A 20,982-nucleotide genomic window follows, 5' to 3' on the forward strand; every position below is an offset into this window, starting at 1 on the left:
CATTTCCCCCTTTAATCCAAGCGTCTCACTAATTTGGTAATGGGCTATCGGTCTTATCAACATGCTGCTCACAAACGAAGTGCAGTCACCGTAAAATCAAGAAAATAATTCAGAGGTTGTTGTGGCCTCTCCTGGCTGGTGAAGGAACAGTTGAACTATTTGCCTGTGGAACAACTTTGAACTATACTCCTAAGAGGACTGGCTGCAGAGGTAGTGGCACTATTTATCATTGCAGGAAGTTTTTGTGGTATACTGAGAGCGATACACATTTTGCTTTCCTCTCCCCGCTCTCCAGTACAGCCATGTCTGTTCAGTCCACGTCTTTCCTGTTTCCTCCACCCTGAACCATGATGAAGTTTAGAGATGCGTGTAAACAACATCCTGTGATGTGCAAGAGCTCTCAAGTTGCATTCACTGCATATCAGTGAGTGATCATGAAGGAAGGGGAACTCCGTTTTGGTTTGGTTCGGTTCCCAGCTTCTTCCGTGTTTGACAAAGTGAAACTATTTGACATTTACTGTCTCTGAGAGGTGAAATGGCACAGCGAGGAATTCAGATGAACCAAGAAAAACTCTGCTGTTCGATCTGTCTGGATCTACTGAAGGATCCTGTCACTATTCCCTGTGGACACAACTACTGTATGAGCTGTATTAAAAGCCACTGGGATGAAGAGGATCAGAAGCAAATCCACAGCTGTCCTCAGTGCAGACACACCTTCATGCCGAGGCCTGCTCTTGTGAAAAACACCATGTTTGCAGATTTAGTGGAGGAACTGAAGAAGACAGGACTCCAAGCTGCTCCAGCTGATCACTGCTATGCCGGACCTGAAGATGTGGCCTGTGATTTCTGTACTGGGAGAAAGCTGAAAGCTGTCAAGTCCTGTCTGCAGTGTCTGGTGTCTTACTGTGAGCAGCACCTCCAGCCTCACTATGAATCCCCTGCCTTTGAAAAACACAAGCTGGTCGGCCCCTCCAAGAAGCTTCAGGAGAACATCTGTACTCGTCACAACAAGGTGATTGAGATTTTCTGTCGCACTGATCAGCAGTGTATCTGTTATCTGTGCTGCATGGATGAACATAAAGGCCACGACACAGTTTCAGCTGCAGCAGAACGGACTGAGAGGCAGAAAGAGCTCGGGGTGAGTCGACAAAACATCCAGCAGAGAATCCAGAACAGAGAGAAAGATGTGACGGTGCTTCAGCAGGAGGTGGAGGCTATCAATCACTCTGCTGATAAAGCAGTGAGGGACAGTGAGAAGATCTTCACAGATCTGATCCGTCTCATTGAGAAAAGAAGATCTGATGTGAAGCAGCACATCAGATCTCAGCAGAAAACTGAAGTTAGACAAGTCAAAGAGCTTCAGGAGAAGCTGCAGCAGGAGATCACTGATCTGAGGAGGAAAGACACTGAGCTGGAGAAGCTCTCACACACAGAGGACCACACCCAGTTTCTACAGAGCTACCCCTCACTGTCACATCTCACTGACTCTGAAGACTCATCCAGGATCAATATCCGCCCTGTGCGACACTTTGAGGATGTGACTGCAGCTGTGTCAGAGGCCAGAGATAAACTACAGGACTTTGTTAGTGATGTGTGGACCAAGATCTCACTGACAAAGACTAAAGTGGATGTTTTGCTGGCACAACCTCAGCCCAAGACCAGAGCTGAATTCTTACAGTATTCACGTCAGATCACACTGGATCCAAACACAGCAGACAGATGGCTTGAATTATCTGAAGGGAACAGAAAAGCAACAGTGAGACAAGCACCATTTTTATTGCTAGTTTTCGACAGTCGTTGTCAGGTCCTGAGCAGAAAGAGTCTGACTGGACGATGTTACTGGGAGGTGGAGTTGAGTGGTGGAACAGTTTCAGCTGCAGTCACATTTGCACATAGAAGACCAGTATGTGATACTGGATTTGGGAACAATGACACATCTTGGGCAGTATATTGTTTGAGTGATTCTTATAAATTCAGACATAACAGTATCATCACTTCCATCTCAGGCCCTCAGTCCTCCAGAGTGGGAGTGTACCTGGATCACCCTGCAGGTATTTTGTCCTTCTACAGCGTCTCTGACACCATGACTCTCCTCCACAGAGTCCAGACCACATTCACTCAGCCTCTCTGTGCTGGACTTGGTGTTTATGGTTATGATTCCTCTGCTGAATTGTGTGATCTCAAGTAGACAGGTGTTATAAACAAGACAACGGCTGAGAATCTACTTTTAGGTAGTAAAGTGCAAAGTGGTTTTGCACTGAACAGTCACTCAAACAGTGTGGGTATATGAAGATATATGTATATCAAGCATATATGTATAGAACTTAAATATCAGATGATCAGAAATTAACAGAATCTATAAGTGTGGGGGTTTCTTTTAAAATCTATTAAGTAAAATAATATTGTCGAGCTTAAATTTTTTTTTCAATAATGTTTGTACAGTGGAAAACTTTGATTAATTGGAAACAAAAATTTAAATTAGACAGCTATGTATTTTAGAGTGTTTATATATAGAAATAAACTCATGTAATTATTGACATATATACGATTTTTGTGCTGTAAAGTGTTTGATTTGAGCTCACAGTTGATCATAGTTGATGTTTATTTTTTAAAAGTGTAGTTAAGATGTATAATTATTGTTACTATACTGATAATCACTTGTGAAGCATTGTTGATTTTCCTCTACAGTGCAGACATTCTGGTTTATCAGACTTAATGTGGATTAAATGAATGGAGAAACTGATCCAGGATTTATTAATTAGATCATTTAATAAAGTTGATTTTTCCCTCAAGGACTGATAAAGTATTTTTTATGAATGTGTGGAATAAAAAATATCTTTGGTTCTGCTTCATGGATTTCAATCCTTCTGTATTTTTTAATTGTCCATCTGGGACACTTGAACAGAACAGAGGCATTCTTAATGTTATTTTAACACCTGTGCTGTTCCTACTGTCCAAATGTCCACTGTGATAAAGGCCTCTACTGTCACAGAGGGAAAACAAAACCAAGGGAGACACCTAGTGGTGACAAAATGACATGATGAACAAATCTGACTGTCTCCTTCACTGACAGGCTGCCATGCTGAAGTTTAAAGGAAGACTTTATGACACAGAAAACATAAAGTGGCACTTTGGGCTTTCTGATCACTCACAGCACTCTGGAACAAAACCACCACAGAAAAGCTGCAATGGGTAGTTGCACTAAAGCAGTGTTTCTGTAATGGTGGTATGGCTACCCCTAGAGGTACTTTGGAGTACTGCATGAATAAGTTCTAAAATAATGATACTATAAGTTCAATGAGAAAATGCAAATGTAAGTTTGATAAACTACATTTTAAACTCAGTGGCCCTGTTTTTAGTGAAATCATTGGCTGCCATAAACTGTCAACTGCAACAAATGCAATCACATTTACATTTGTTCACTGTGAGTGGGACGCCAGTTTTGACATTGGATGACGGACGAAAATCAAGTAATTGGATTTGTTGTTGAAACGTAGCAGCAATACAGCTGGAAACACAGAGAGAGAAGTGAAAAAGAGTGAAAACAGAACCAATAAAATACCCTCAGTATCAGGAGGAATATCAAACTCCCATGCCCCCTCCAGCACCCTGGTGAGGGTAAAGAGCTGGTCCACGGTTCCGCGTCCGGGACGAAAACCACATTGCTCCTCCTCAATCTGAGGTTCAACTATCGACCGGACCCTCTTCTCCAGCACCCTGGAGTAGACCTTACCGGGTAGGCTGAGGAGTGTGATCCCCCTGTAGTTGGAACACACACTCTGGTCCCCTTTCTTGAAAATGGGGACCACCACCCCGGTCTGCCATTCCAGAGGCACTGCCCCCGATGTCCACGCAATGCTGCAGAGGCGTGTCAGCCAGGACAGCCCTACAACATCCAGAGCCTTGAGATATCCAGGACGAATCTCATCCACCCCCGGGGCTCCGCCACTTCGGAGTTGTTTCACTACCTCAGCAACTTCTGCCCCAGAAATTGGACGACCCGCCCCCGAGACCCTCGTCTCTGTTTCCTCACTGGAATATGTGTTGGTGGGATTGAGGAGCTCCTCAAAGTATTCCTTCCACCACCCGACAATGTCCCCAGTTGACGTCAGCAGCTCCCCACCCCCACTGTAAACAGTGTGAGCAAGTTGCCATCTTCCCCCTCTGAGGCGCCGGACGGTTTGCCAGAACCTCTTTGGAGCCAATCGATAGTCTTCCTCCATGGCCTCACCAAACTCCTCCCACGCCCGAGTTTTTGCCGCTTGGCCCGCCGGTACCCGTCAGCTGCTTCCGGAGACCCACAGACCAACCATGCCCTGTAGGCCTCCTCCTTCAGCCTGACGGTTCCCCTCACCTCTGGTGACCACCAGCGGGTTTGGGGATTACTGTCACGACTGGCCCCAGCGGCCTTGCGGCCACAGCTCGCAACCGCCACCTCGACAATGGCAGAGCGGAACAAGGCCCATTCGGACTCAATGTCCCTCTCTGCCCTCGGGACGCGGTCGAAGCTCTCCCAGAGGTGGGAGTTGAAGGTCATCTGGACAGGTACTTCCACCAGGTGTTCCCAGCAGACCCTCACTGCCAGGTCTGCGCAGCGTCTTCCCCCACCATCTGATCCAACTCACCACTAGGTGGTGATCAGTTGACAGCTCTGCTCCTCTCTTCACCTGAGTGTCCAGAACATATGGCCGCAGGTCAAATGATACGACTACAAAGTCGATCATTGACCTGCGACCTAGGCTGTCCTGGTGCCACGTGCACCGATGGACATCCTTATGTTTGAACATGGTGTTAGTTATGGCCAAACTGCGACCCGCACAGAAGTCCAGTAACTGAACACCACTCGGGTTCAGATCGGGCAGGCCGTTCCTCCCAATCACACCCCTCCAGTTCCCGCTGTCATTGCCCATGTGAGCGTTGAAGTCCCCCAACAGAACAATGGAGTCCCCGGTCAGGGCACTGTCCAGCACCCGTCCCAGGGACTCCAAAAAGGGTGGGTACTCTGAACTGTTGTTCGGTGCATAAGCACAGACAACAGTCAGGACCCGTTCCCCGACCCGAAGGCGCAGGGAAGCAACCTTTTTGTCTACCGGGGTAAACCCCAACGTACAGGCAGAGAGTCTGGGGGCTATCAGAAAGCCCACCCCAGCCCTCCGCCTCTCACCTGGAGCAACTCCAGCGAAGGAGAGAATCCAACCCCTCTCAAGGACTAGGGTTCCAGAGCCGGAACTATGTGTCGAGGTGAGGCCGACTATATCTAGCCGGTAGCACTCAACCTCTTCCACAAGCTCCGGCTCCTTCCCCGCCAGAGAGGTGACATTCCATGTCCCAAGAGCCAACTTCTGTAACCGAGGATCAGACCGCCAAGGCCCCCGCCTTGGTCTGCTGCCCAATCCACATTGCACCGAACCCTTCTGGATCCCTCTGCGGGTGCCCGGCCGGACCCCATGGGCGAAGGCCCGACCACCAGGCGCTCGCCCACGGGCTCCAACCCCAGGCCTGCCTCCAGGGCGGGGCCCCAGTAACCCTCCGGGCCGGGTACATGTGTCCTTGTTTGTATCCATCATGAAGGGTCTTCTGAACCGTTCTTCGTCTGACCCTTTGCCCAGAACCAATCTGCCATGGGAAACCCTACCAGGGGCAAAATGCCCCCGACAGCATAGCTCCTAGGGTCATTAGGGCACTCAAACTTCTCCACCACGATAAGGTGACGGTTCTCGGAGGATTATCTGATATTAAACAAATTAATATCAGATAATCATATTGATTTACTCAGTCTCACTGAAACCTGGCTGTGTCAAGATGAATATGTTAGTCTAAATGAGTCCAGTCCTTCCAGTCATAATAATACCCACACTCCTCGAGGCAGCGGCCAAGGCGGGGGAGTTGCAGCCATTTTTAACTCTAGTCTGTTAATCAGCCCTAAACCTGAACTAGATTATAATTCATTTGAAAGCCTCGTTCTTAGTCTTCTATATCCGACCTGGAAAACCTTGCAGCCACTTTTATTTGTTATAGTGTACCGTGCTCCTGGCCCGTATTCTGAATTTGTATCTGAATTCTCAGAGTTTTTATCCAGTCTAGTTCTTAAATCAGTTAAAGTTATTATTGTAGTCGATTTTAACATTCGTGTCGACGTTGATAATGACTCCCTGGCTACCGCGTTTATCTCATTATTAGACTCCATTGGCTTCAGTCAGGGTGTACACGAACCCACTCACTGTTTTAACCATACCCTCGATCTAGTTCTGACGTATGGAATTGAAATTGAAAACCTAACAGTCTTTCCACAGAATCCCTCGCTATCAGATCATTATCTGATTACTTTTGATTTCTTTTTACTCGATTACACGCCACTCAGCAACAGTTACTATACTAGATGTTTATCAGATAGTGCTGTCGCAAAATTTAAGGAAATGATTACTCCGTCGTTAAATTCAATACCAAGTCCTTCAGTAACAGAGGTTTCCCGTACCGACTTTAACCTCTCCCGAATTGATCATTTTGTTGATAGCACCGTAGGCTCACTGCGAACAACATTCGACTCTGTAGCTCATCTTAAAAAGAAGTTAACAAAGCAAAGAAAGTTCGCTCCTTGGTATAACTCTCAAACCCGTAAGTTAAAACAAATATCACAAAAGTTTGAAAGGAATTGGCGATTAACCAAACTGGAAGAATCTCGTTTAATCTGGGCAGACAGTCTCAAAACGTATAAGAGGGGCCTCTGCCAGAGCAAACTATTACTCAGCATTAACAGAAGAAAACAAGAATAACCCCAGGTTTCTTTTCAGCACTGTAGCCAGGCTGACTGAGAGTCAAAGCTCTATTGAGCCTTGTATTCCCTTAGCCCTTAGAAGTAATGATTTTATGAACTTTTTTAATGACAAAATTCTAACTATTAGAGGCAAAATTCATGACCTCCTGCCCTCAGATAGTACCTATCTAACCTCAAACACAGCTGTAAGACCTAATATATATTTAGATTGCTTCTCCCCAATTTCTCTTCAAGAATTGACCGCAGTGATTTCTTCATCTAAATCATCAACGTGTATCTTAGACCCCATCCCAACTAGGCTACTTAAGGAGGTCTTACCTTTAGTTAACACTCATATATTAGATATGATCAATATATCCTTATTAACAGGCTATGTACCACAGTCTTTTAAGGTAGCTGTAATTAAACCTCTACTAAAAAAAGCCCACCCTGGATCCAGAGGTGTTAGCCAACTATAGACCAATATCTAATCTTCCCTTTATGTCAAAGATCCTTGAGAAAGTAGTCGCAGACCAGCTGTGTGATTTTCTCCATGATAATAATTTATTTGAGGAATTTCAGTCAGGATTTAGAGTGCATCATTGCACTGAGACAGCACTAATTAAAATTACAAATGACCTTCTGATTGCTTCAGACAAAAGACTTGTCTCTGTACTTGTTTTATGAGATCTTAGTGCAGCGTTTGACACTATTGACCATCAAATTCTACTGCAGAGACTGGATCACTTAATTGGCCTAAAAGGTTCTGCACTAAGCTGGTTTAAATCTTATTTATCTGATCGTTTTCAGTTTGTTGATGTTCATAATGAATCATCCTTACGTACTAAAGTTTGTTTTGGAGTTCTGCAAGGTTCTGTGCTCGGACCAATCCTATTTATTCTATATATGCTTCCTTTAGGTAACATCATTAGAAATCACTCTATAAATTTCCATCGTTATGCAGATGATACACAGTTGTATTTATCGATGAAGCCAGAAGAAAGTTATCAATTAACTAAACTCCATAACTGCCTTTTAAAGAGATAAAAACCTGGATGAGCAACAATTTCCTGATGTTAAATTCAGACAAAACTGAAGCTATTGTTCTTGGCCCCAAACAACTCAGAGACTCTCTATCTGATGACATAGTTTCTCTAGATGGCAGTGCTCTGGCCTCTAGCACTACCGTAAGAAACCTCGGAGTTTGTCAAAGATTTGTCTTTTAATTCTCATTTAAAACAAACCTCACAGACTGCATTTTTTCATCTGCGTAATATTGCGAAAATTAGGCCTACCCTGATCCGAAAAGATGCAGAAAAATTGGTCCACGCTTTTGTTACCTCAAGGCTGGATTACTGTAACTCTCTATTATCAGGTAGCTCTAGTAAGTCCTTAAAAACTCTCCAGCTAATTCAGAATGCAGCAGCACGTGTACTAACAGGAACTAAGAAACAAGATCATGTTTTTTGCTTCTCTGCACTGGCTCCCTGTAAAATCCAGAATTGAATTTAAAATCCTACTGTTAACTTATAAAGCTCTAAATGGTCAAGCTCCGTCATATCTTAGAGAGCTTATAGTGCCACGTTACTTTGTAACGTGTTATATCCAACTCTGGATCTGACGTAAATACTGTAAGAATTCAGCTCTGGTCTTGGGCTGAGGTTGTGCCAGCAAAACATCCATTTCAGTCTTTGTCAGTGAGATCCCCTCACAGGGCTTTACAGCATACAACATCCCTCTGTCCTTAGGACCCTCACAGCGGATAAGGAAAAACTCCCCCAAAAAAACCCTTTAACGGGGGGAAAAAACGGTAGACACCTCAGGAAGAGCAACTGAGGAGGGATCCCTCTTCCAGGACGGACAGACGTGCAATAGATGTCGTACAGAACAGATCAGCATAATAAAGCAGGAGGCATCTGGCAGGACCACGGCAGCAGCACAACCACACACGTCACGCTGTCCAGGCACCGCTGCAATATGAGTTAATCTGAGAGACAGTGGAGCACAAAGGCTCTGGAGAAGAAGCTGAGTTAGTGACATCCAGAATGGCCGAGTTAGCAAGATGCAGTATTAGGATACGAGAGAGAGAGAGAGAGAGAGAGAGAGAGAAGGAGCCCAGTGTATTATAGGGGGGTCCTCCGGCAGACTAGGCCTAAGTCAGCCTAACTAGGGGCTGGTACAGGGCAAGCCTGAGCCGGCCCTAACTATAAGCTTTATCAAAGAGGAAAGTCTTAAGTCTAGTCTTAAATGTGGAGACGGTGTCTGCCTCCCGGACCGTAACAGGAAGATGATTCCACAGGAGAGGAGCCTGATAGCTAAAGGCTCTGGCTCCTGATCTACTTTTGGAGACTTTAGGGACCACGAGTAACCCTGCGTTCTCAGAGCGCAGTGTTCTGGTGGGATAATAAGGCGCTATGAGCTCTCTAAGATATGACGGAGCTTGACCATTTAGAGCTTTATAAGTTAACAGTAGGATTTTAAATTCAATTCGCTGACAGGTCAGACTCAGGACTTGCATTATGCCTGGTGCAAACTACACGACTTTTCTGCCCGTTCTGAAAGTCACTATGTCACATTACACGATTGTGGAGTCATAAAATCGTGCCGTGACTTGACACAGACATGACATGCTACACGCTGCTGGTACTCACCAATTATCCCCGGTCGTCTTTCATGGCGTGTGTGATGTCATCGGGTTATTCTTGTCCTGTTTTTATTACTTTTACTGGGCTATTATTTCAGTCATTGTGTCTGTTCATGTGCCAGCCGACATGTTGTTGTAGTCACCTAAAAGCAGATGGCAGGAGCTACATTTGAAGTGCCATATGTAAACATCAAGCTACTGTATCTTCCACAACCAAGTTCTTACAAACATTTCAGAATAAAAGCCTATTTAGAAAATGGAGGAATTCTCTCAGCCGAGGTTATAAGGGGCTTTTAATTTGAAACAAGTGTTGAGTTTGAAATGACAGTGCGATATGTTAACTTTACAAAGACAACGGAGCGGATTAAAAGTAAATATGTAAACACACAGAGGGATTAATAAATAACGGGGCGTCTATAATGTAGTTTGTTTCAAATGAAGCCGGGAGCCTCTGCAGTTGTGGTGAGTAAAAGCCCCGCCGCTATTTGTTAATGTTATTACTTTATGTCCGACCGTGAGGATGTACCGTTGTTTGCTAGCTTGATGCTGATGACAGTAACGTTAACTCAGCGGGTTGACAAAGTGCCTCTGCTGTTTCACACCACCATCATTTCCCCCTTTTACTCTGTGTGGTAACATCCCTAGAGGAAATATTAAAAACGCTGGGGTGTTGTTGTCATACAGTTGTCTACGGCAGCAGATCGTTCTGTGTTTCTACTGGTCAAAGTGACGGCTGTGATGGGAGGATTGGATCTCAGTGAAGGACAAGTGGTCCATAACTTTAATTTTGGAGACAAAAAAATGTAGGCTTAGCGCCCTTTGGTCCATTGCCCAATAGGAAATGTAGAATACTCAAAAGTAGTTTAAAAGTGCTTGAGTTACTTTTCTCAGGGAGTAACGTTGGAAGTACTTTTAAAGTACTTGAGTTACTCTACTCAGGGAGTAACGCAGTAAAGTAACTGGTTACTTTTTTTTTTTAAAAAAAGTGACGCAATAAAGTACTTTAATTACTTTTAAAGTAACCCTTACCCGACTCTGGCTGTCACTCATCCACTACCTACACTGCTGACTCTATTGATTCATCCTTTCTATTTGTATGACTGGTTTGATTTATTTGTTAATTTACTAGTGTGACTCCCACTTTTTGTCCAGCTTAAGAGCCGGCCACCCTAGAGGATCTGAGGAGTTCAAAGCCAGAGGCCTGTTCCATAGCATGTTAAGAAAAGTGAGGATTTAAATCCAAAACCTGACTTGAATGAACCTAACAAGTCAGTCAGGGCTCAAGCATCTCCAGAAAGGTCAATTAAAGTTCATGCAATCAGGCATATTCAACACAGGCTCAAGTGATCAAGATAACTGTGTGTGCAAGCATTTCTTTATGCACTTAAAGGTGCAGTGTGAAGGATTTAGAGGGATATATTGGCAGAAATGGAAAATAATATAATAGATATGTTGTCTTTAGTGTATAAGAACTCAAAAATAATTATTGTTGTGATTTGTTACCTTAGAAAGAGATGTTTATATCTACAAAGGGAGCTGGTCCTCGTCAGCAAGATCACCATGTCACCTCCATACAGTAGCCCAGAATGGACAAAGCAAACTTAAAAACAAACATAAAAGGGGGGCCACACAGATGGACAGAGGCGGAGCAGAGAGAGGGATGCATGGAGAGACAGACATGGCCGCGACAGTACGAGCCCCGGGGGATATTATGACACTGGGGAGCAGCCGTACACCTGTCTGTGGTCCAGGTGAGGACATGTGTATCATGTGATCACTGATTGTGTTCCTATCTCCCCCAGCGTACAGCATGCAGAGGTGTGGTTCTCCTGTCAGTCACCAGGTTGTAAAGCTCAGGCAGTGTGCATGCGAAAAGTGAGCAAGCTGGAGAACAGGGAGTAACACAGGGCAAGGATGAAGACACAGACACAAGGCAGCTTGCCAGACTTGTTTTACTGTAACTAACCATCCTTTTTTTTGTTTTAGTGTTTCAGTAGTGTTTATTCAGACTTTTAGCAATTTCTTATTTTTCGTGATACTGTCCTTTTTAAGTGAACTGCCAGTTAAATGCTGCACCTGTGACCACACCTTCTTTCCTCGCCCCGCTCTCAAGTGCAGCCAGTCCTGTTCAGTCCACGAGTTTCTTGCGTCCTCCACCCTTAGCAGGTATGCAAGTTTATCGATGGGTGAAACCAAGATGCTGTGATAAGCAGGTGCTCTCACGACCCATTCAGTAAATATCAGTGAGTGAACATGAAGAAAGGGAGCTCAGATTTGGTTTAGATCAGTTCCCAGTTTCTTCCTTGTTTGACACAGTGAAACTATTTGACATTCACTGTCTCTGAGAGGTGAAATGGCGCAGCGAGGAATTCAGATGGACCAGGAAAATCTCTGCTGTTCGATCTGTCTGGATCTACTGAAGGATCCCATGACTATTCCCTGTGGACACAACTACTGTATGAACTGTATTAAAAGCCACTGGGATGAAGAGGATCAGAAGCAAATCCACAGCTGTCCTCAGTGCAGACACACCTTCATGCCGAGGCCTGCTCTGGTGCAAAACACCATGTTAGCAGATTTAGTGGAGGAACTGAAGAAGACAGGACTCCAAGCTGCTCCAGCTGATCACTGCTATGCCGGACCTGAAGATGTGGCCTGTGATGTCTGTACTGGGAGAAAGCTGAAAGCTGTCAAGTCCTGTCTGCAGTGTCTGGTGTCTTACTGTGAGCAGCACCTCCAGCCTCACTATGAATCCCCTGCCTTTGAAAAACACAAGCTGGTCGGCCCCTCCAAGAAGCTTCAGGAGAACATCTGTACTTGTCACAACAAGGTCATTGAGATTTTCTGCCGCACTGATCATCAGTGTATCTGTTATCTGTGCTCCATGGATGAACATAAAGGCCACGACACAATTTCAGCTGCAGCAGAACGGACTGAGAGGCAGAAAGAGCTCGGAGTGAGTCGACAAAAGATCCAGCAGAGAATCCAGAACAGAAAGAAAGATGTGACGGCGCTTCAGCAGGAGGTGGAGGCTATCAATCACTCTGCTGATAAAGCAGTGAGGGACAGTGAGAAGATCTTCACAGATCTGATCCGTCTCATTGAGAAAAGAAGATCTGATGTGAAGCAGCACATCAGATCTCAGCAGAAAACTAAAGTTAGACAAGTCAAAGAGCTTCAGGAGAAGCTGCAGCAGGAGATCACTGATCTGAGGAGGAAAGACACTGAGCTGGAGAAGCTCTCACACACAGAGGACCACACCCAGTTTCTACAGAGCTACCCCTCACTGTCACATCTCACTGACTCTGAAGACTCATCCAGGATCAATATCCGCCCTGTGCGACACTTTGAGGATGTGACTGCAGCTGTGTCAGAGGCCAGAGATAAACTACAGGACTTTGTTAGTGATGTGTGGACCGAGATCTCACTGACAAAGACTGAAGTGGATGTTTTGCTGGCACAACCTCAGCCCAAGACCAGAGCTGAATTCTTACAGTATTCACGTCAGATCACACTGGATCCAAACACAGCAGGCAGCTGGCTTGAATTATCTGAAGGGAACAGAAAAGCAACAGTGAGACAAGAACCATTTATAATGCTAGTTTTCAACAGTTGTTTTCAGGTCCTGAGCAGAGAGAGTCTGACTGGACGATGTTACTGGGAGGTGGAGTGGAGTGGTGGAACAGTTTCAGTTGCAGTCACATTTGCACATAGAAGACCAGTATATGAAACTGCATTTGGGAACAATGACACATCTTGGGCAGTATATTGTTTGATGAATCATTATCAGTTCAGACATAACAACATCATCACTCCCATCTCAGGCCCTCAGTCCTCCAGAGTGGGAGTGTACCTGGATCACTCTGCAGGTATTGTGTCCTTCTACAGTGTCTCTGACACCATGACTCTCCTCCACAGAGTCCAGACCACATTCACTCAGCCTCTCTGTGCTGGACTTGGGCTTTATGCTCATGATTCCTTTGCTGAATTGTGTGATCCCAAGTAGACAGGTGTTGTAAACAAGACAAAGGCTGAGAATCTACTTTTAGGGAGTAAATTTACTCTCCATCTTTGTTGTTCAGCTCTCTGTGCTGTGATGGTTCTGCACTGAACAGTCACTCAAACAGTGTGGGTATATGTAGATATATGTTTAACAAATATTATATGTACATGACTTTGATATCAGATGAACAGAAATGAACAGAATCTATAAGTGTGGGGGTTTTCTTTTAAAATCTTTTAACTAAAATAATATTGTGGAGTTGAATGGGGTTTTTTTCAGATAATGTTTGTATAGTGGGAAAATTTGATTAATTGGAAACAAATATCAAAAATGTCAACATTGTAGTGTTTATATATAGAAATAAACTCATGTAATTATTGACATATATACTATTTTTTGGTGTAAAGTGTTTGATTTGAGCTCACAGATGATCATAGTTGATGTTTAGTTTTTAAAAGTGTAGTTAAGATGTATAATTATTATTACTATACTCAGTGGTCGAATTGTTAATTTTTAACAAAGGGGATGCAATGTAGCTTTGATTTTTATGCGTGCACACATCATCAAATATGACAGCACAGATGTGCAAAATTAATCAAGACAAAGAAAAATGGCATGACCTATAACTGCTGCCTTTAAAAACACAAATAATGCAGTAGTATTGCTATTGCAATACAGACAAAAACATTTTAGAGTATAAATCAGATTAGTTCTAAAATAGCTGTGAAAATTAATCTTAGAGTCACTCTTATCCTATAGACATTTCCTTAGCCAGTTATAATTTCTCCTTCCCTGTGAAGCCTTGGGCTGATAATTGGTGATGCTGTCAGGTCCCTGTCCTGATACCTGCCTGGTTTCTCCCTGTCCCTCTTCTGTCTATTACAATAATATACAGTAGATAATAAATGTGCAAAGCACAATTCATAAATAGAATTAGGAATAGTATTGGTGACATAGCTGTAGAAATTAATCGCACAGTCACTTTTGTGCTATAGATATTTTCTCTCAGCCAGTTATAATCTCTCCTCACCTATGAGGACCCTACGTGATCATCCTTGCTGGCCTCTGGTCCACTGTCTCCTCCCTGACCCTGCTCTTTATATTGTAGCAATAAAGATTAAACAAATATGTGCAAAGCATTAGTGAGCACACGTTCTTATTAAGGAGGAGTGGGTTTATTCCTAGCATGAAACTAGCTAGCAAGGCATTTAACATACGTAACACCTTAACATTAGTGTTCTTGTTAACTAGCTTAACTTGATATATTGGCATCTATTAATTAGTCATCATTTAGCTAACATTATCTACATGCAACAACATTACTCAACTTACACGGTTTGTTTGGAAGAAACTGTGCAAGGTTTTTTGCTTCTTGCTGGCTGGTTTGCTGAACATAGCAGAACTGCCCTGTAACACACATCTCATCTGTGAGATTGATTCTGATCACAACATGACAGCATGTGTATGCGCCTGGCGTTGTCTACTCATGGTGCGTTTAAAGATGGCTCGGAAAAACACGTTACCACATGTTAAAACGAATTGACCAGTTGTAACTGCTGTAAAAAGTGAAGGGGACAGAGGGCACAGATACGGGAAGTGCGGGGGACATGTCCCTTGTGCCCCCCCCCCCCGAAATTACGTCCGTGCCTGCACACATGTCCGTGCCTCCTCATCCCCCCTCAATTCGACCACTGACTATACTGATAATCATTTGTGAAGCACTGTTGATTTTCCTCTACAGTGCAGACATTCTGGTTTATCAGACTTAATGTGGATTAAATGAATGGAGAAACTGAACCAGGATTTATTAATTAGATCATTCAATAAAGTTGATTTTTCCCTCAAGGACTGATAAAGTGTTTTTTTTATGAATGTGTGGAATAAAAACATCTTTGGTTCTGCTTCATGGATTTCAATCCTTCTGTATTTTTTAGTTGTCCATCTGGGACACTTGAACAGAACAGAGGCATTCTTAATGTTATTTTAACACCTGTGCTTTTCCTACTGTCCAAATGTCCACTGTGATAAAGGCCTCTACTGTCACAGAGGGAAAACAAAACCAAAGGAGACACCTGGTGGTGACAAAATGACATGATGAACAAATCTGACTGTCTCCTTCACTGACAGGCTGCCATGCTGAAGTTTAAAGGAAGACTTTTTGTCCAGCTGAAGAGCCGGCCACTGAACTACTTTATATTTACAGAAAGAAGTTTGAGAACCACTGCTCTAAAGGGTCGCTGTATTTTCAGAACCCACTGAAATATTTTGTGTCATTACAGTGCTTCATTACAATTAGTTTTTCCCCCTCAACCAGATTGGCACAGTGACATGTACAGGTTTCAGGTTCTGAGCAGACAGAGTCTGACTGGACGATGTTACTGAGAGGTGGAGTGGAGTGGTGGTACAGTTTCAGTAGCAGTCACATCTGCACGTAAAAGAAGACTAGCATGTGAAAGTGGATTTGGGAACAATGGCACATCTTGGGCAGTATATTGATTTCCTAACTTTTATACATTTAGACATAACACCGTTCTCACTGCCATCTCAGGTCCTCAGACACGTTTTTTTGTTCAGAACCTTACTCCCCATCTTTGTTGTTCAGCTCTCTGTGCTGTGATTTTAAATATTACATGAACAGAGTGTGGTACTTTCGTGTTTGTTTCTTTTTTCTTACAAAATATTGTATCTCACATGAAACAATGTTAAAGACTCTTCATAATGATTTTGTTATTTTCGGACACATGGCATCGATTAAACTTTATATTTTGAATTCTTAATCAGCTCTACTTCCTCTACCGAAAGGACTTGAGACTAAATGCGACAAGCAGTTATGGGCACCTTGTTCACCAAATAGAATATTGATTTGATTACGTTATGATGAGTTTGTTTCAACATTGAGGGCGACACAAATGAAAGGGCTGATTTTGGCGCTCCATGAGCTAATTTCAGCATCAAACTCTTGATTTTAGGAAATTTTTATATACCAGTTTGTGTAAATCTGCATCGGTTGTTGTGCATCGATTTCTGGCCACTACTTTCCTGTTTGTATTGAGGGAACAAAAGTGCATGTTCTAGATATTGAGGGGAGCCTGTGTACTGCACACCCCCAAAATCTACACTTGTGGCCAACTGAAACGTATTAATGTCACACAGCTTCTCTAAGCCAAAGGTAATCTGTATTTCTGGGACAACTGGGTGTAGAAATGACAGCAATATAAATCATTGCAAAATATTTTAGGTGTATACTGACAGCAATAATCATTTTGCTTTCACATCAAGTTTTATGTACAATATGATCTTTGCTCTGTGTTGTAAACAGGGCCTATAAACACAGTCCGAGTCCAAACCATTCATCTTCCAGGACCAATCAAAGTCTGATCTGATAAGCCCTCTATCTTATGAACTGAATGCACTAAATGCCTTTCAGACATTCACTGTCTCTGAGAGGTGAAATGGCGCAGCGAGGAATTCAGATGGACCAGGAAAAACTCTGCTGTTCGATCTGTCTGGATCTACTGAAGGATCCTGTGACTATTGCCTGTGGACACAACTACTGTATGAACTGTATTAAAAGCTACTGGGATGAAGAGGATCAGAAGCAAATCCACAGCTGTCCTCAGTGCAGACACACCTTCATGCCGAGGCCTGCTCTGGTGCAAAACACCATGTTAGCAGATTTAGTGGAGGAACTGAAGAAGACAGGACTCCAAGCTGCTCCAGCTGATCACTGCTATGCTGGACCTGAAGATGTGGCCTGTGATGTCTGTACTGGGAGAAAGCTGAAAGCTGTCAAGTCCTGTCTGCAGTGTCTGGTGTCTTACTGTGAGCAGCACCTCCAGCCTCACTATGAATCCCCTGCCTTTGAAAAACACAAGCTGGTCGACCCCTCCGAGAAACTTCAGGAGAACATCTGTACTCGTCACAACAAGGTGATTGAGATTTTCTGCCGCACTGATCAGCAGTGTATCTGTTATCTGTGCTGCATGGATGAACATAAAGGCCACGACACAGTCTTTGTCTCGACAGAACGGACTGAGAGGCAGAAAGAGCTCGGGGTGAGTCGACAAAACATCCAGCGCAGAATCCAGAACAGAGAGAAAGATGTGACGGTGCTTCAGCAGGAGGTGGAGGCTATCAATCACTCTGCTGATAAAGCAGTGAGGGACAGTGAGAAGATCTTCACAGACCTGAATCGTCTCATTGAGAAAAGAAGATCTGATGTGAAGCAGCACATCAGATCTCAGCAGAAAACTAAAGTTAGACAAGTCAAAGAGCTTCAGGAGAAGCTGCAGCAGGAGATCACTGATCTGAGGAGGAAAGACACTGAGCTGGAGAAGCTCTCACACACAGAGGACCACACCCAGTTTCTACAGAGCTACCCCTCACTGTCACATCTCACTGACTCTAAAGACTCATCTCGGATCAATATCCGCCCTGTGCGACACTTTGAGGATGTGACTGCAGCTGTGTCAGAGGCCAGAGATAAACTACAGGACTTTGTTAGTGATGTGTGGACCAAAATCTCACTGACAAAGACTGAAGTGGATGTTTTGCTGACACAACCTCAGCCCAAGACCAGAGCTGAATTCTTACAGTATTCACGTCAGATCACACTGGATCCAAACACAGCAGGCAATTGGGTCAGATTATCTGGAGGGAACAGAAGAGCAACAGAAAATCAGCCAGGATCTTTACCAGTTATTCCTCCACCAGGTTCACGCAGTGACATCATCAGACTTCAGGTCCTGAGCAGAGAGAGTCTGACTAGACGATGTTACTGGGAGGTGGAGTGGAGTGGATCTGCAGTTTCAGTAGCAGTCACATCTGCACATAGGAAAACACCAGTATATGAAACTGCATTTGGGAAAAATGACACATCTTGGGCAGTATATTGTTTGATGAATCATTATCAATTCAGACATAACCGTATCATCACTCCCATCTCAGGCCCTCAGTCCTCCAGAGTGGGAGTGTACCTGGATCACCCTGCAGGTATTTTGTCCTTCTACAGTGTCTCTGACACCATGACTCTCCTCCACAGAGTCCAGACCACATTCACTCAGCCTCTCTGTGCTGGACTTGGTGTTTATCATTATCATAGCTCTGCTGAATTGTGTGATCTCAAGTAGATAGGTGTTATAAACAAGACAAAGGCTGAGAAACTAGTTTTAGGGAGTAAATTTACTCTCCATCTTTGTTACATGAACAACTTACTGATAAGTTGTTACTGTACTGATAATCACTTGTGAAGCATTGTTGATTCGTCCTCTACAGTGCAGACATTCTGGTTTATCAGACTTAATGTGGATTAAATGAATGGAGAAACTGATCCAGGATTTATTAATTAGATCATTTAATAAAATTGATTTTTCCCTCATGGACTGATAAAGTATTTTTTTATGAATGTGTGGAATAAAAAATATCTTTGGTTCTGCTTTATAGATTTTAATCCTTGTGTATTTTTTTAGTTGTCCATGTGGGACACATGAACAGAACGCCTGTGCTTTTCTGTCCAAAATGTCCACTGTGATAAAGGCCTCTACTGTCACAGAAGGAAACAAGCACTGGGGCGGCAGTAGCTCAGTTCATAGGGACTTGGGTTGGGAACCAAAGGGTCGCTTTTCGAGTCCCCGTCCGGACCAAAATATGGAGTGTGGACTGGTGGCTGGAGAGGGGCCAGTTCACCTCCTGGGCACTGCCGAGGTGCCCTTGAGCAAAGCACCGAACCCCCAACCGCTCAGGGCACCTCACCAAGGGCAGCCCCCTCACTCTGACATCTCTCCACTTTGTGTATGTATAGGTCCTGTTTGTGCATGTGTGTCTTTCGGACCTGTGTGTAATTGACAAGCAAGAGTGAAAACATTGAATTTCTCCTCAGGGGGATTAATAAAGGAAATAAACTCAAACTTAAAAACCAAGGGAGACACCTGGTGTTGACGTAGGAAAATTGCTCTTTTGAGAGGAAGACCAATTTATGATACACAGCATAAGAGTATACAATGTTGAACATTGTGAATGATCTATGAAAGCTGCAAGGTCGATGTGCTCATTCATAAGATCAACATTTTCTGTAAATAATCCTGTGAATAGCCTTAATTGTGTAAGGAGCCTGAGGTTGCCAGGTTTAGCCTTTGTTTTTCTTGTTCCTTTGTTCTTTTGTTTGTGGGGTATGTGACATGTGGTGCACAGGCTGTTGTCAATTATTGAGAAACACACCCACAGCTGATTAATCCTCCCACACCTGTGAAATGGGTGGGGCAGTTTCTATTTAAAGCTCAATGTTGAAAATAATGGTGTTGAACACTTTTGATGAAGGTCCAGGAGGACTGAAATGTTAGTGCTGCTGATGAATTGTGAAGCTGAGCAAAGAGCAGTGTGCGGGATTTTCTGTTCAAAGACTCAAGTAATTTTGTACTCAAACAGAAACATTAATTATTTGTTAGGGGGTTGAATAAAAAAGTGTTTGGGCTTCAAGCTAAATAAATCATCTAAAAAATCCATTGTTGCAGAGCTGAAAATGTCTGTTTTTCTTGAATGGTTAATGTTTTGGTGATTTGTTGTTTTCACAAAACAATGTTACAGTCCACTGCAACTAGATGTGTCAGGTACATGTGTCTTTTTAAGCACACAGGTACAGATGTAGATGTAATATCCAATGAGACCACGAGATGGCAGCATAGAGCAACTTTAAGATTACTACTGGCTTCAGAGAGGTGAAGCTTGAAAACCTTTTATTATTAAAGATTTAGGAAAAAGTAGCATCATGTTGCACTGCAGGGTGCAGCTGAGTGTCACACACAAACATGAGAGATTAAGTGGGAATTGTAAAAACAGTGATTTCCTTCACCTTTGTTCATCTGGAACTGAGTTTCCAGGTCATGTCCCCAGTATCCCAACAGCCTGCAGGGGATGGTGACAAAAGGAGTCAGTTGTATTTTTCTACCTTGACCCCATTGTCCCATATTTCTGGGTCTAAGCGACTGATGGGAACAACAATCCCAATTGAAATTGGTCCAGAATTGAGTGTGAGTGCATAGTAGAGTATGTCCACTAAAAGTGTTGTTTTTGTCACTGACAGGCTTTGATTGTTTTTCTATTTGTCTAACAACACTATGGAAAGAATCCCTACAGAGATATACCATTGTTTAAAGAGTACGATCCTTTTTATTGAAGCAGAAACAGTCCCAAAATCACTATAGGCAAACCCAAAAGACTCATTTGAAATAAACAGTAATTTAAGGCTGTATGGAGCCAGCATATCTTCACATCTAATTGGATGAATTCAGGGTTTATTTTAACTAAATCAGAGTTAGTGATTGTTGGAACAGTGATAAGACAAAGGAAGACAGCTCTGTGAGTTTTATTTTGTTATTGAATTTGAATGAAGTGTGTTTTACAATGATAAAACTTGAGCATAGCGTTAGTTCAGGCAGGACATGATGTGAAGCTCAGCTCACATCCCAGCTACATCAGCTGATCTCAAACAACCAATCAACTGATGGAGCAGCTGATTGATGGAAGGGAGTCAGCTGATAGATCTTTTGTCTCTTTAAACTGCTCTGGCCTGCCTACTGTTGCTGC

At 43.4% G+C, this 20,982-nt stretch overlaps 3 protein-coding genes and 1 pseudogene across 4 annotated transcripts in view; all 4 read left to right on the top strand.

Annotated features, from left to right (window-relative positions):
* LOC125878607 (E3 ubiquitin-protein ligase Midline-1-like) overlaps positions 1–20,982 on the top strand; it is a 54,032-nt gene that overhangs the window by 29,835 nt on the left and 3,215 nt on the right. The window lies entirely within an intron of this gene.
* LOC125878611 (tripartite motif-containing protein 16-like) lies at positions 378–2,787 on the top strand. Its single transcript, XM_049559921.1, has one exon. The coding sequence runs from the start codon at positions 536–538 to the stop codon at positions 2,186–2,188; it is 1,653 nt and encodes a 550-aa protein (XP_049415878.1). The 5' UTR covers positions 378–535; the 3' UTR covers positions 2,189–2,787.
* Positions 11,752–12,470, top strand: LOC125878613 (E3 ubiquitin/ISG15 ligase TRIM25-like; annotated as a pseudogene).
* On the top strand, positions 16,093–18,530 carry LOC125878606 (tripartite motif-containing protein 16-like). Its single transcript, XM_049559916.1, has one exon. The coding sequence runs from the start codon at positions 16,818–16,820 to the stop codon at positions 18,528–18,530; it is 1,713 nt and encodes a 570-aa protein (XP_049415873.1). The 5' UTR covers positions 16,093–16,817.

The sequence above is a fragment of the Epinephelus fuscoguttatus genome, linkage group LG18 (genome assembly GCF_011397635.1).
Source record: "Epinephelus fuscoguttatus linkage group LG18, E.fuscoguttatus.final_Chr_v1".
In the NCBI taxonomy this organism is placed as follows: Eukaryota; Metazoa; Chordata; class Actinopteri; order Perciformes; family Serranidae; genus Epinephelus; species Epinephelus fuscoguttatus.